Raw genomic sequence first — 14,178 nt, 5'->3', positions numbered from 1 at the left:
GACAAGGTCTCTCTCTTTGAAATTTTATTTCCTCGTGGTACTGTACTTGCAGTAATTCCACAGAGCACTGTGCTCATCATCTGCGGCTAAATAAAATCAAAATAACATATATTCCCTGCAATTTGTTACTCTCTTAAATAATCTGAACAGAGAATTGGCAATGTACAAATTGTTTCCTCCCCAGCAATTCCAGTTATTTGTCTTCTGCATGCAAAAATGTGTCGCAACGATTCGTAACCCAGCCCGCCAACTTGGTTGATATAGAATGAGTGATTTGTTAGTTGTGTTCCTTGTTGTCATGGAAACGTGTGATGTCGCTAGACTGCACCTGATGTATGAATAAGAACACCTTATCCAGTCGCTAAATGTTTCTACGGTTAGTTTCTAAGGCTAGTGGAGTCTTAGTCTTCATCCGAGCTGGAATCAGCCTCCTCATCAGACAGTTCTGGAAGTGGAAAGCGAAGAATGGCAGCCACACCACTAAGCTGATTGAGTTCTGAGAAGAAAATGGAGAACAAAACAAGGCTCAATGAATAAAAACAATCTACTATTTTTTGATCAGATCTGCATTTCACAGGTACATGAGACATCCACAATGCCCAAGAACATTCTCATTCCTGGCGACATATTTACTGTTGTAAGGACACCTGGGTTGCCTATGCTGTCTGTATATGCTGCATGTGCATACTTTGTTTAATATAACTGGAGAAGTGGATATGATGGGTCTCTTTCATAAATTTCATACACAGGTTATTGTGGTTCTTTCACAGGTCCTAAATAATATCTGGGGACAATCATTTGATGATAACTGGATTATTTATGAGCCTTATCAATTTAAATGTATGATGTGAAATCTATCTGGGTACCACGTTGTGCCAGAAATCATTGAAATCAGTAACCAAATAAAACAGTCATCAGCAACTGTATAATGTAAGTGCACATGAAAGGCAATACACAATACCAAGAGCGTTTCTACAAACTTAACGTGAACCATGAAAACATCCATAATGTCGACTCACACATAATGAATTAACAAGATTTTACAACAGTTCTATTATCCTACATGATTACACTGAGCAACTCAGAAATTGAAACTTTACTAAAATACTGAATCACACTCTCTTTCCGTAATATCTGATGGATTAACCCTTTTCCTGCCAAGCGCCCTTGTCCGTTATCCTGCCAAGTCAGTAGAAAACCGCCCCATAATATGTGCCTGCTAAAGATTGGCTCTCCTGCATGTTATCCTGCCAGGCATTTTGGCAGAAATCGCCCATTTTCAGGGTAGTTTTAGCCTTACTTATACGTGTTAGACTTCGATAATTTCTACATGCCCGTTGACAGGGGAAGGAGCTCAAGGGTTACTGCAGAAAAAAATTGAGGTCACCGGCTTTGTTTGCCCCTGGGAGTGCGTCATTTTATTGCCGTTTCATGTTTATTTTTTCTGAAATAAACTCCTTCAGTATTGCGCACGTCCGCTAGGCACAAACATCACCTCACTCGTCGTGCTAGGGGTGCGGCAGCACCGGCAAACCTGTCCTGTTTCCCCAGGGTAGGGTCAATTGAATACGTACCTTAAACGACTTGGCAGTGTAGCACAAAAACTACGTTTTTGCCGTTGTATTAACGACATGGCTGAGCCATTGAAGCACAGCTCCACGTAGTTTAGCCAGCTCATTTGGGAGTTGGCTTACGAGTGTTACCGTTCATTACCGACTTAATCGAGTGGTCCTCAGTCAGGTACGGGTTTGTACCTACATGGATTGGGCTGCAGCTAACCAGTGATAACCAGTCACTACACCCAAGTCGTCAGTCTCACTTTTGCGATGCATGGGTACAACGCAATATGCTTCCATTGTTCTAGCCATCGACGTGTCCACATGCCTGTCAGCAATATTGTACTGCTAGCTGGTTTGCATAACAAAAGCAGTCCCTGCTAAGTGCAGGCGGTATCCCCGTACAGCATATTGACCTTATGTCACCTTTTGAATTCTCTGTACGCAAACAGCGTACGTAGTTACCAATGCGTCGGCAAGAGGATACGTTTGCCTGCAAACCAGAGCCAATACTTCGGACGATGGAATAAATAAAAAATCCAAAGCTACGTCCATTGAATGGCACAGCCAAGCCGGTGAAGGACGTTGCCTGGCTTGAACTTGCAGAGCTGAAGCCCAGCTTAGTACGTCGGACACCAGTTTGTAATGGTATTTCCGAGTCGTTCATATCCGTTCCATCGGAGGAACAAGTCGAGCCGTCCCGTCAAAAATACGTTCTCATTTTCAGTCACGCACTACTGAATAATAAGTGACTTTCGTCTCGCACCATCGGCACCATCTGCCAAGTCGTTTGCAAGAGGTAGCCTTCTAGATTAGCATTGCCGAGTTGGTCAAGTTCGGCAGCAATCTCTATAGTGCCAGGCAGCCAAGTATGTCCAACTCCGCCAGAAAACGTCACCATGCTATCCTGCCAAGTCCGCTAAAAAGCGGTAAAAAAAAAAACCAGCCCCCCTCGGGTGTGGGGGACTGGCGGACAGGTTTCTGCACCTTTCCCTGTCTATCGACTTCCTGCGAACCCATTTCGAGGGGAAAAGGCGTTCCTTGTCAGAAAACCTCTCCTCGGATGACCCCTAAACGCACAGGGGATAGCAAAACGTAGTGCCGTCGACTTGGCAGGAAAGGGGGTACCCAAAAAGGGCCCGATTTCCACCGGGTTGGGAGAATAACGGTCACCAGTGCTTAGATTCTGGCTACATCGAATTTCAAGCGGATTTTCACCGACTTGGCAGGAAAAGGGTTAATCTGTCAATACATGTGGCTTTTAACTTCATGTCTGTATAATGATTGAGATGGAACTTCAGAGCCAGAAAATAATGTACAAGTCACACTTACGTTCTCCAGAGACATGTAGACTGGAGAATATCTTCACATCCCCACCACCATCTCGCACATTTTCAACTAACGAAACATAGCGCTTTCTCTTCAAAATATCCTTTGATCTGTAAGAACAAATGCAGGTTGAAATATTACAATCTCACTGACCGTAAAAAGCTTGATTCCTACCCTTTAACCATCATGTTTGGTCTGATATATTTGTGCAATAGTAAAACCATTACAGGACCTTGAAGAGTCTGATTGAAATCAAACAATTTACCTATAACACTCATGTAGGAAAGCTAACAGGGGACTTTCCCAATTGCTGCCTTCCCATTTGCTTTAAAGTCTCAGTATTGTCACCACTGAGTGACACAAGGAAATACCAACTGACCTGAAAAGTTCATCACTGACAAGCAGTGTCTCTACGGCTGACGCGTCACTGGCCTTCTCAACATGAGTAATGCTGTGAAAATGAAAAGACACTTCATAAACATGTCTTGCAGTTTCTATTCTGACAAGAATTGAGAGACTTTTTGGCAAAAGATGGGTCTCATACAAATATTTACTATTTTTTTGTATGTTTCCTTGTAAAAGGATACATCAGTGTTCTGGTAGCTTGGAAAACAGAGGGGTGTGCAATTTACATAACAATACCTAATTTGAATATCCCTTTGTTGTGAAAAATGAACTCTTTTGTATGATTATTAACATATGAATAGAATGCTCAATAAAAAAGAGGGGCAGGCCCACCCCTCAAAGTCCATGGAGAACCCTGTATATGATTGCTCAAAGGATATATCATACTTGTGCATGGTATGTAGGCTGATGTGAAGAAGGTTTGTAACATTGTCTTTGATTGGTAAACTAAACATATGCCATCTGAAAACTAACATTGAGTCAAAATGTAAAGTTGTACTGGTATTTTATCATGGAAAGTTTCACAACAAAATCACTTTATTCTATATGAGAGCAATTATTTCAAATGAGCTCCATCTGCCAGAGAAGTTATAAAGTTAGTCTTACCCATAGAAGGCTCTGTCAGGTTCTGTTTGTAACATCTGGTAGAAAGCATCTAATGCTTTGACTTCACCAGTGGCCTTTGTGTCTTGCAGTTTCACTGTCATTGCTGGGTCTGACAGGATCTCTGTCAAGGGCAAAAAAATATGTGGGAAAAATGAAAAAAAATAAAAAGACAGTGGAATGACAAATGAGAAGCGCAATTACATCCACCTATCACATACTATGATGTAGACTTCTAGCTTCTAGAAGCTACTATGAAGCTACTACATCATGAGATCCTCATCTGTCAATAGTTACAAAGCGTTTACATGAGGCAGAACATTCATATTCACACTGAACCCATTACACAACCAATATTATTGATGTTTTGATCGCGAAAATTAATGTACTGAGTGCATGGTCAAAATTTGTATTGATACATATCCTCATACTATTGAATCAAATACAAATGTAATTGTCATGGTAATAATATTGTGCAAAGAGGACAAAGGGTCCACTTTTTAATGTAAACTTCACTATATTGTTTAGACAGATATTGAACTATTACCAGCTTACCTTAAACTTCTAACCAGAAAAATCTGATAAGAAGCAGATACTATAGTTCACTTTGCAATGGAAAGAACAGAAATCGCCTACCTTTGAGAGCATGTTTAAAACCTGATGACGCATGGACTAAAAGAAACTTGGACTTATTTTCCAACAGAACTTTGATGTCGTTTTTCACAGCCTGGGTAAACATGTAGTCATAAAACTGGTCCTGTGAAAAAAGAAACAAAAAAACAAAATTGACATGTTCTTCATTTTAAACAATCTATGACTGACTAGTAGAACCCAAAAGCTTTTCATGATTCAGTGGAACTTCAAAGATGTTGAAACGATGCTGATGGGGTTAGGATATATCATACTTGTGCATGGTATGTAGGCTGATGTGAAGAAGGTTTGTAACATTGTCTCTGATTGGTAAACTAAACCTGGCATTCTCTCTCATTGCTAAGGGACCGTCTCAGATTGTCACACAAGTTCAAGAAACGAAATTCCTTTGTCTAGATCAAAACCCCCTAAACGAAAGTTCAAAAGTGTGAAATGTTGATGTCTATCTGAAAGTACGATGTAGCATTTTGATATAAGTTTTGAAGAATATGTATCCCCTGACCACATTACATCATCAAGTAATCAATAAAATTTGAAAAACTAACCATAGCATGACACAAAAGAGGTGGAAACAGTTACAGCAAAATTTGTGGTACAAGTGTGCAGTTTTTCTTTACTTCTACAGACAATGTAAAGAGAACTTGTGATCACTAACTAAAAGTGCGAAAGTGAAGTTCACTAATTGAATGGTGGTCAAACCCTCCCTCGTATACAAATGAATTTCGCTTTTTGAACTTCTGCGTCAATCTGAGACAGTCCCTAACCAAATTGTATCTGTCTGTGGCCTGGCATGCATCATATACCATGTGATCAGACCCTCTAGGGTACTGCACTCGCAAAATAAGAGAAGTGAAAGTGAAAAAAAGAAAGTATGTCATCACCTTCAATGTCATCTACTGTAACTTTTTGTCGCTTTCACTTTCTCAGTTTAATCGACAACAATACTTTCAATGGAAAGTTTTGGTTAAAGTTACAGCTTTTATCTATGCAGCGAATGATTAAGTAGAGGTATCTTGAGCTAATCACCCATCAGGATTATCATAATCTCTTTCTGGTTATCATAATCCCTATCTGGTGGGTGGACTTGGGTGACAGCAATTCCAATCACATTAATTCACATTTTTGCTTCAAGTATTCCTATTTTTATTAAATTGTATTGTTTCTCTATTCCATGATCTTCCATTTTCTCTCGGAGACACATTGTTTTTGTCTCTCACACAGTACGTGAAAGGACCTTTGAATAGGAAACATAGGATCAATGGCACTACAGATGCACTACAGATTTACAGAAACCACAGCAAAAGACGTTCCAAGAAAACCATTTCAGGTTGTATCCAAAGGATTGTGTTGTCTACTTATCCTCACTCTGCCACCAAGCTTGTGAAATATGAAATCTAGTTACATGATTAGCATTGGTTTACCTTGACAAATCCTGGACTTCCAACAAGAACACACTTGACAACTGAAACAAAAGAAATATTTCACTGCATGTTGTAATGGCGATATAGATGTAACACGACGATACCTGCAACTGTTGTTTGTTGTCCACTCAACCACTGTGGCCGCACATTTCTACCTTCCACTATGACTGGTTTTAATATGTCATGTCATTCATTGAATTGGAAAATTTGCTTTTTGGGAAAATCGTTAGCAATATCATTTTGCATAATTGCATTTGTAAATACTGTTGAAAAAAAATCCCAGCAATGCAGTAAATTTAATTTTAATTGGGCAACGTTGTTTTCAAATTGTTTAATGACACACCTTATAATAGCAGAGCTTCCAAATCTTGTAAATTAAAGATACTTGAGAACAACCTGTGAGATCTTCACCAGTTAAATGTAAACAACGATAAAATCCTTGTAAATTTCTCAAAGAGTTGCATCAGTTTTGCATTATAAACTGTTCAAAAATGCTGAAAAAAGGCTGCACTATGTGATCAAACAATCGCTGATAACTCACCATCAAAGTTGATGTGCCTCAGTACAGCCTGCATCAGCGACTCATAGAATTTCTCCAATCCTTTGTCATGCTGCGCACACAGCCCTTTCCTCTTCCTAGGGATATTGACTTCAATCTTTGCCCGAACTATTGTCATGCTGGACGTGACCAAACACACATGTCCCAGTCCCTCCTGCATGATGACAGCTGCCACATCTGCACTCTGACTGGGGTCACATGCCATTTCTGTAATACAAGGCAAATTTCAAATTATGATATTACACTTGCTCAGTATTAACCTTTATTCTGCCAAGTTCATATGTCACCATCAGGTCACATTGGCTAAAACCAATAATTCATAACGTGTCCCATTATCATTCGTTGCATTTTAACATTGACTTGAACATTTGAAGGCCCCTTAAAAGTGCATTCGTTGGCACCAGATTGTCTCATCAGAAAATTTACACACCAGATTACAATTTCAATGGAAAACAAAAGGCTATCACACCTCCAAAATCCTCTTACAGACTAGAACAAAGGCGATCCCTGGGATCGCGAGCAATGGAAGGCCCCTTAAAACTGCGATACTGTAAACATGATTGTTACTAACTAAACCAGCCACTACAGACCATGCCAAGTTGGTGAATATATGTATAGATTTGGCTCAACACCGCTTTTCACTACCTTGGCAGATTGGAAAGTGGCTCTGTCTGGCAGGAACTACACAACTTGATCAAAACTAGTCCATAATTCAATCTATTTTTTTTCTATGATCCCAATATTTTGCTCTTTTCCTCAGTGACTGACTGTCATTCATACTCTTTCACAAAACAACTTTACATACGAGAAACAGCAGGTGGCATTTTTGTGTTTACGGTATAGAGCACTATGAACTTATGAAATTTTTCGTCTATCAAACCAACTGCCTAAAGCTGTCATTGGGATTCAGCTGAATAGTCAGTGATTGTCCCATTCAGGTAGATGTTCACAAAAGATCATAGATTGATCAATGATGACTGATGCACAGGAATGAGCAAATATATAAACACAATCCCTGATCTGGGCAACAGGGACACTGTTCAGCAGCGTTCTCCATAAAACAGAGGGACAGCCAATTTACATAACAATAAATAATTTGCATATTCTTTTGTAGTGAAAATGTATTCATTTGTACAGTTATTAATATATACGTAGATTGCTCAATAAACAGGGAGGTGGGCCACCCCTACAAATCCCCTTGTGGAGAACCCTGCACTGATCAGCAAACAAGTGTTGACTTTTACGTACCAATCCTTTCAAGCTGAATGATATCCCATTCTGCCTTTGCTAATGTAAATTTTCTGTTTAATTCCAAGTCCAGTGTGTGATAAGCACCCATCTAGAAGAGATGAACACGTTTTACACATCTTATAACATTTCAATAGGTGTGCTTTCCGTGAAGTGATTCTGCCATTACAGTCAACCATTCTTTTCACATTTGAAAAGTTTGGAGCAGAAGTTGACCATCTTTGCACATAGTGAACATACCACTGCATCAAATCATTCATTTTTTGTCTAAGTGGTAGTTGATAAGAATCTCACAAAGTATCCACTTCCTCATTGATATTTTTCTGTCTAGTTCAGAAAAGTGAGATAAGACCTGCAACTGGAATCTTTGTTAAAGCGTTCTGGTACAGTGGTAGGGCCTATATGTGGGACTGTACAGCTAAGTTAGCCGTAACTTTCAATACATCTAAAGGTTTTCTCTAAAAATTTGCAACATTCAGTTTCTTTTTCTTCTCCAAAAATTAATGTTAAAGTATTCAGCGTTCAACTTGTCAACACGCCCTGAATGTGCAAAATGTCCAAGTTTATTGTTAGAGTGTTAGCATGCTGAAAACTGGATTGCAATCCGGACAAGGATTCATTGGTCGATGGTAACATTGAGTATTGTACATGTACATGAATGCCCTGTATTGGCAAGGCTGATACTTTTGTATTCCAAAATAATTTGTGAAGAAAAAGAAAATTTTACTTGTATTTTAGAACATGGATAGCTACATGTATACTAAACACTAACCTTCACATACTGGTTTTCTTGGATATTTCGTCCCTTTACTCGGAGCATACAAGCCTGCGTATCAAAGTCCACATCCTCAACTGATATGGTCAACATGGTACGCACTCGGTTGCTGCTGCTGCTGCCTGTGGCAGACTCAGTCTGGACTTTTCTCACAGTGGTGGCTCGTAGACTGTCCTGTGGTGCTATCAGGTTGTAGGCATGCCACATGTCTTCAGCTTCTTCAGGGATCAGGGTTACTTGACTGCAAAAGGAAAAAACACCACAGGTGAAATAAATAATACAAATACAATGTATATGCCCTACAAGTGGGTGAAAACATAATCGTCAGGGTAAAAAGGGTTTATCATATGCCTAATGGCATAGTACAATATGATTGAAGTAAGCGTTTGAACACTTTTGGACATGACATTGACACTGAGACACTGTCATAAGATGCAGCTGAAGACACATTCCCTTGAGATTGCTAATTTTGTGATGTCACTTCTTGTAAATCCAGTATCTCTCACATCATAGACATTCACAACATGAACAATGCAGCTCAAGTCCATCTCTTCAGAATATTAGTTGACTTGCTTAGACATTCGTCAGTGCAGCCATAACAAAAAAAAAGTACTTGATAAAACACTTAAGATATTATTAAAACCACTGCAAAGTAAAATTTCATATTGCAGATGACAAAAGTGATGCACGTTCATCAAAGTATAGGCAAGGAAGCCAGGGCATGATATGGAAAAATACCATATGGACATGAGGCAGCCTTCTTTAAAGTACAATGTATGATGCATGAATGAATACGTTATTGTGTTTTTAAATTCCAAAAGATGCAATGGGATAGGGATGGCATGACAAGAGAAACTCATTGTGTTTGACCACAATCACCCTCTTGGAGGAAAATTTTGAAATATGCAAATTTGACGATGAAATTATGATTTGAACTTTCCCTACCACCACAGTAAACTGTTGTAAACTACTTACAATATGTGAGCATTAAGGTAGATTGCGGCTAACAGTGACTTTAATCAGGATTTTTCTGAAACTTTCAGGAGATGTCTGGGATGAGATGAAATGTTAAAAAATAAGAAAAAAAGATGGGGTCCCCATGCAAATTTTGGAGATATGGCGCCCTTTATGTTGTCCCGCGGAAACATTTAGCTGAAATTGGTTAAAATGTTGTATTATTCGATTAACTAGTGTTATTGAATAATAAAACTGAAATATAGTAAAAACAATTTGACAGATTTTATACAACACAAGTCCCTGTATTGTAATATATTAGTTTTGTGATCTACTTTTGAAAATATCAGAAAATATAGCAACGTTTCCATGAATAGTGCTTTTATAAAAAGAGCAGTTTGGCCAAATTTTGATATTTTCATTACAAATGTCATGATCTGAAATCTACGTTTTCTTTAAACTCTCGTAAATTAAGCCCAACAATATATAGATTTCGAATCAAACGAAAAAAATGGGGGTCACCGCACAAATTTTAAAGATATGAGCATTTTTTATACAAAAAATGCTACACTGAAGCGCCCTCTAGCGACAGATCCCTGTTTAGTTTGATATATTCGAAACTTTTAATAGGTATTAATTAAATAAAGTTTAGTTTGCTTAAATACTGCAAATAATCCCACATTTGTCACACTTAAAACGGGCCTGTTACACAAAGTTTGCTATCTTGGTGTGAACTGTTTTGACAAACCAGATTTGAAAGTCGCACCTCAAAGTAATTGTATGCTATATCGCGACAAAAAGACCACTTCCGGAAAGAACGCTCGCGGAAAGAACGTTCGTACGCGTGCGCAGATACGATGCGCAGTACGAAAATTCGCGTTACCCGCAACCTACCTTAAACACATTTCAATACAAAATTTGAACAGTGACCAAGTAACAATGGCATATAGTTAGTTGCACACGATAATTGAAATAATGTTCAACTCCCCCTACTCCTCAACACAATGAGTTTTCTTTGTCATGTGTGTATTCTATGTGTTCACTGCCTTCTACAGAGGTGTTCTTTATCAGAGTGGCATATACCATGTACACAAAATAACCGCTGTAAAAACAAAGTCGAAAACTTTTTCACTGAAAGCACCAATACACACAACCATGGGGCCAAGCACATCTACTATGCGCTTGTTTTGCAGGTAACGAGTATGTGTATTTTTGAGTCTAAAAAACCAGAGTCCTTTGTAAAAGACCAGACAGGTATTCCAATGTCCTTCATCAGCCCTGTGACCTTTATATCTTTGACTTTGTATATAGGTCAACTTTCATAAAATCGATTTGGGTTGTACCAAATAGGAACTGAGGATTGAGATCAATTTTCATCAAATAAACATTTTATTTGATTACAAAAATTATAGCATCATTTTATTTTAGGGGAGATAGTTCTGTTTATAATTATAGGGAATGTTTCTTGTTTACCATTTATTTCGATAGCAATCTCACTGAGAGATATTAGTTCTACAGTTGAAGTGACCGGAACATTATATGCACTTCATTCCTGTGTCCGGTGAGTGTGGAATGCCTAAATGCATTGACTGTCAGTTACAATGTATTGTGTTTCATGTCCATTACTGTGTGGCATGTCTGTCACTGTTTTGAATGAATGAAGTCACTGTGTTATCACAATGGACAAGTATAATGAAAGATGCGTCAAAAACTTCTTGGGGTAAGGGAGTAGATTCTTACAGTTAGTCATTTGGACGACAATTCTCATTCTCAACGGTTACTAATTAAACAAAAATAGGTTGTTACACTTAGATCTTTACAGATACCTTGTGTGCATATCATCAGGTTCTGTAATTTTCCAACCTCTCACAACTACACTTTAGGTAAGTAAATGGGAAAATGTTTGGAATTTCTCTCGTCTCAGGCATGTCCGAGTGATGGTTTGTTATACAGCCACAACACCCTAAATTGAATATGCCTGCAGGCCACAACACCCTGAATTGAATATGCCTGCAGCTTGGCTGGAAAACGGTTTTTTCCAAGTGTTTTACTGCATGATAACATAATTGTATGTGTGCTGGTATTTTTGGAGATCAGCTGCCACAAAAAAAAGTTGGACAAGAGAGTCCCTCAGGTTTCAAATTTGACAGGGCACGACAAAAAGCCATATAAAACAGAAAATGTCCAGTACAAATGGTTCACCCCTAAAACAGTAAGGAATGCAAACTATGGCATGCCCGAGACAAGTCAATCAGGCTCTTTCTGCAGAGTTCAATGACAGGTTGCAGCAGGTCACAAAATACAGGAAGAGTTTGTGGCAACTTGTATAGCGTTTGTTACTGATCGACAGCGACAGAATGAATATCAACCACATGGAAGAACTGACACATGCTACCTTACGACTTTTGGAAATTAACAAAACAAATTTTGCTTGGTGCAAAGACTAGTTTTCCAGGACCGGCTATTCGTATTATTGAAATGTCAATTTCACACTGGCACTGACATGACTGAATATCATACTTACCCCTGCATGTCTTTTTCGACTAATTTACTGACTAACTTCATTTTTGACACGGGTTCTCTTTAAAGGCTATCAGAAGGAACTATCTGGTACCGAATCCCAGTCCATGGTATTTATGCAATCGGTCAAGAGCATATGTTTTTACCGGTGGAGTGTTACGACATCACACTGCAATCGACAACAAGATGTAAAAGGAAGGTCAGCGGGAGCCTCGTTCTGACCTCAAAACTAGACTACCTAAGTTCATGGAGTTTAACCATCCTGTATAATGTTTACACTTGGCGCACGAGTTATTGGAACACCAAATTAGGTAATTACCCAGCAACTTGGCTGAGTACTTTGCTATTTGACCTGGCATTTACCTAAACAAGAGTCTGTTTTATGGTCTGAAGACTGATAAGAAATCCACCAAACTCAGCAGGCAGCTCCTCCACTGAGTAAACTGATATGCCTACACTGGAAAAAACATTTTCGACTGGCAGCTACATGTAGTTGATGGGAGAGTTTTGAAGGGGGAATAAAATGTTGTAAAGTGTAAAACATGATTTGCCGCTGTCATTTTGTGTCCTGTCTTTGTATATATGCATAGTATTACTAGTTTTTGAATGACAATAATACATACATCGAAGAAACATTGACTGTCAGGGATGCTGCGATGTTTCAATTCCAAATAACCTACCGAGGCAAAACCTGTCAGGTTCAGGCCCAGGACACAAAATGAGTACAATAGATTGTCTTTTACATCATAATATTTATTCTCCCTTTTCACAATTTTCCCATGACAAGATGCCAGTTGAAAATGGGTTGCTCCAGTGTATGGTAGGCATATCAGTTCACTCAGTGGGAGCTGCCTGCTGAGTTTGGTGGATTTCTTATAAGTCTTGAGACAATAAAACAGACTCTTGTTTAGGTAAATGCCAGGTCAAGTTGCAAAGTGTTCAGCTAAGTTGCTGGGTAATTACCTAATTTGGTGTTCCGATAACTCATGCCCTCGCTGTAACTCCAGGATCGATCGCCCGCAATCTTTGTGTCGCAGCCAGTTGTCTGAACAATTTTAGATATTTTTTTTTAAAATTAGAACAACAACACGTCGGGACTTTTATACACTTGTCTAACGCACATCTTTGGTACATACACACTGCTGAAACAGGATTGTGGAGTCTGCATGCAGTGATGTCGCACACTGATCAAGAAAAGTGTGATTTTACAGTTGTTTCGCCGTAAATTTGTAATAAGAAAAAATTATTCCTAGACACATATAGGTAAAGATGTTTATCCATACTGTTGTTTAAGTGCTTTTTCTCGTGGAAAGTCGTACACTTCTCCGTCTATATTATCTTGTTATTCATTTGTGTGTGGTAGTTCAAAGTACCGTTTCACAGAGAACTCTGTAAGTTCACACATTCATCATACATGCCTCTATAAGACAACATTCATACATACTAATATAGGCCTCACTGCACACTTTCTGGGACGATGTCATGCCTATTATTTCCTGAAAGCTGGGCTTCCTGAAATATACTGCCTACATCACAAATATGTGGATCGCAAAGAAACTAGCATAAATTCTTAAATTGGCTTCTTTCCATTTCTGCTACTCACAAAGCAAACCTGCACAGAAATTGGGTACAACAAGAACTTTTGCACTTCTCTGTTTGAAATCTGGTCTAAAATCATTAGAGTGAGAAAATTTGAAACTTTTTATTAAGTATCCCCCAAAATTATCATACAAAGAAATTTTTCTGTTTATCAGGAAAATTTGGACAGAAATGCAGAAAATGAGAGCTTTTGGACCTGTCAATTTTTACATCCTGTCAAAAGCATCAAAACGGGAGAAATTTCCATGTTTCATAGAGTTCTGCGCAATTTTTCTGTTTATCAGGAAAATTTGGACAGAAATGCAGAACATAAGAGCTTTTGGACCTGTCAATTTTCACATCCTGTCAAAAGCATCAAAACGGGAGAAATTTCCATGTTGCTAAAATAGCCTTGCCATGTAAATAGTTCAATTCAAGCTTGTTAATTCAATGTAATTGCTTTCTGCATCCATTTTGTCTGTAAGTAGGGTTGGATTAGTGGCGTCTGAAGAATATTGAGTCTGTTCTGAGCAATGGTACCATTCAACATTATCTTAGGGCATTTCTTCAACATGACAG

General features: G+C 38.7%; 1 protein-coding gene across 1 annotated transcript; it reads right to left on the bottom strand.

Annotated features, from left to right (window-relative positions):
• Positions 1 to 9: 9 nt before the first annotated feature.
• On the bottom strand, positions 10 to 12,247 carry LOC139145223 (protein pelota-like). Its single transcript, XM_070716243.1, has 10 exons — positions 12,026 to 12,247; positions 8,545 to 8,788; positions 7,773 to 7,863; positions 6,507 to 6,731; positions 5,966 to 6,006; positions 4,530 to 4,650; positions 3,897 to 4,017; positions 3,265 to 3,336; positions 2,889 to 2,995; positions 10 to 496 (listed from the first exon to the last, which is right to left on the bottom strand). Exons 1-10 carry the CDS (start codon positions 12,064 to 12,066, stop codon positions 402 to 404), a joined length of 1,158 nt encoding a protein of 385 aa, XP_070572344.1. The 5' UTR covers positions 12,067 to 12,247; the 3' UTR covers positions 10 to 401.
• Between the last annotated feature and the right edge of the window lie 1,931 nt (positions 12,248 to 14,178).

Source organism: Ptychodera flava, chromosome 12 (genome assembly GCF_041260155.1).
Source record: "Ptychodera flava strain L36383 chromosome 12, AS_Pfla_20210202, whole genome shotgun sequence".
NCBI classification, from domain to species: domain Eukaryota; kingdom Metazoa; phylum Hemichordata; class Enteropneusta; family Ptychoderidae; genus Ptychodera; species Ptychodera flava.
The sequence above is the reverse complement of the archived record's forward strand: the minus strand, read 5'-3'. Positions and strand labels throughout refer to the sequence as shown.

Coding starts and splice junctions, on each gene's coding strand:
- LOC139145223 (XM_070716243.1), bottom strand. CDS start 12,066: ATGAAGTTAGTCAGTAAATTAGTCGAAAAAGACATGCAGGG. Junction 7,864..8,544: donor AAGAAAACCAGTATGTGAAG/GTTAGTGTTTAG, acceptor CATCTCTTCTAG/ATGGGTGCTTATCACACACT. Junction 4,651..5,965: donor GAAGTCCAGGATTTGTCAAG/GTAAACCAATGC, acceptor CTTTTTTCACAG/GACCAGTTTTATGACTACAT.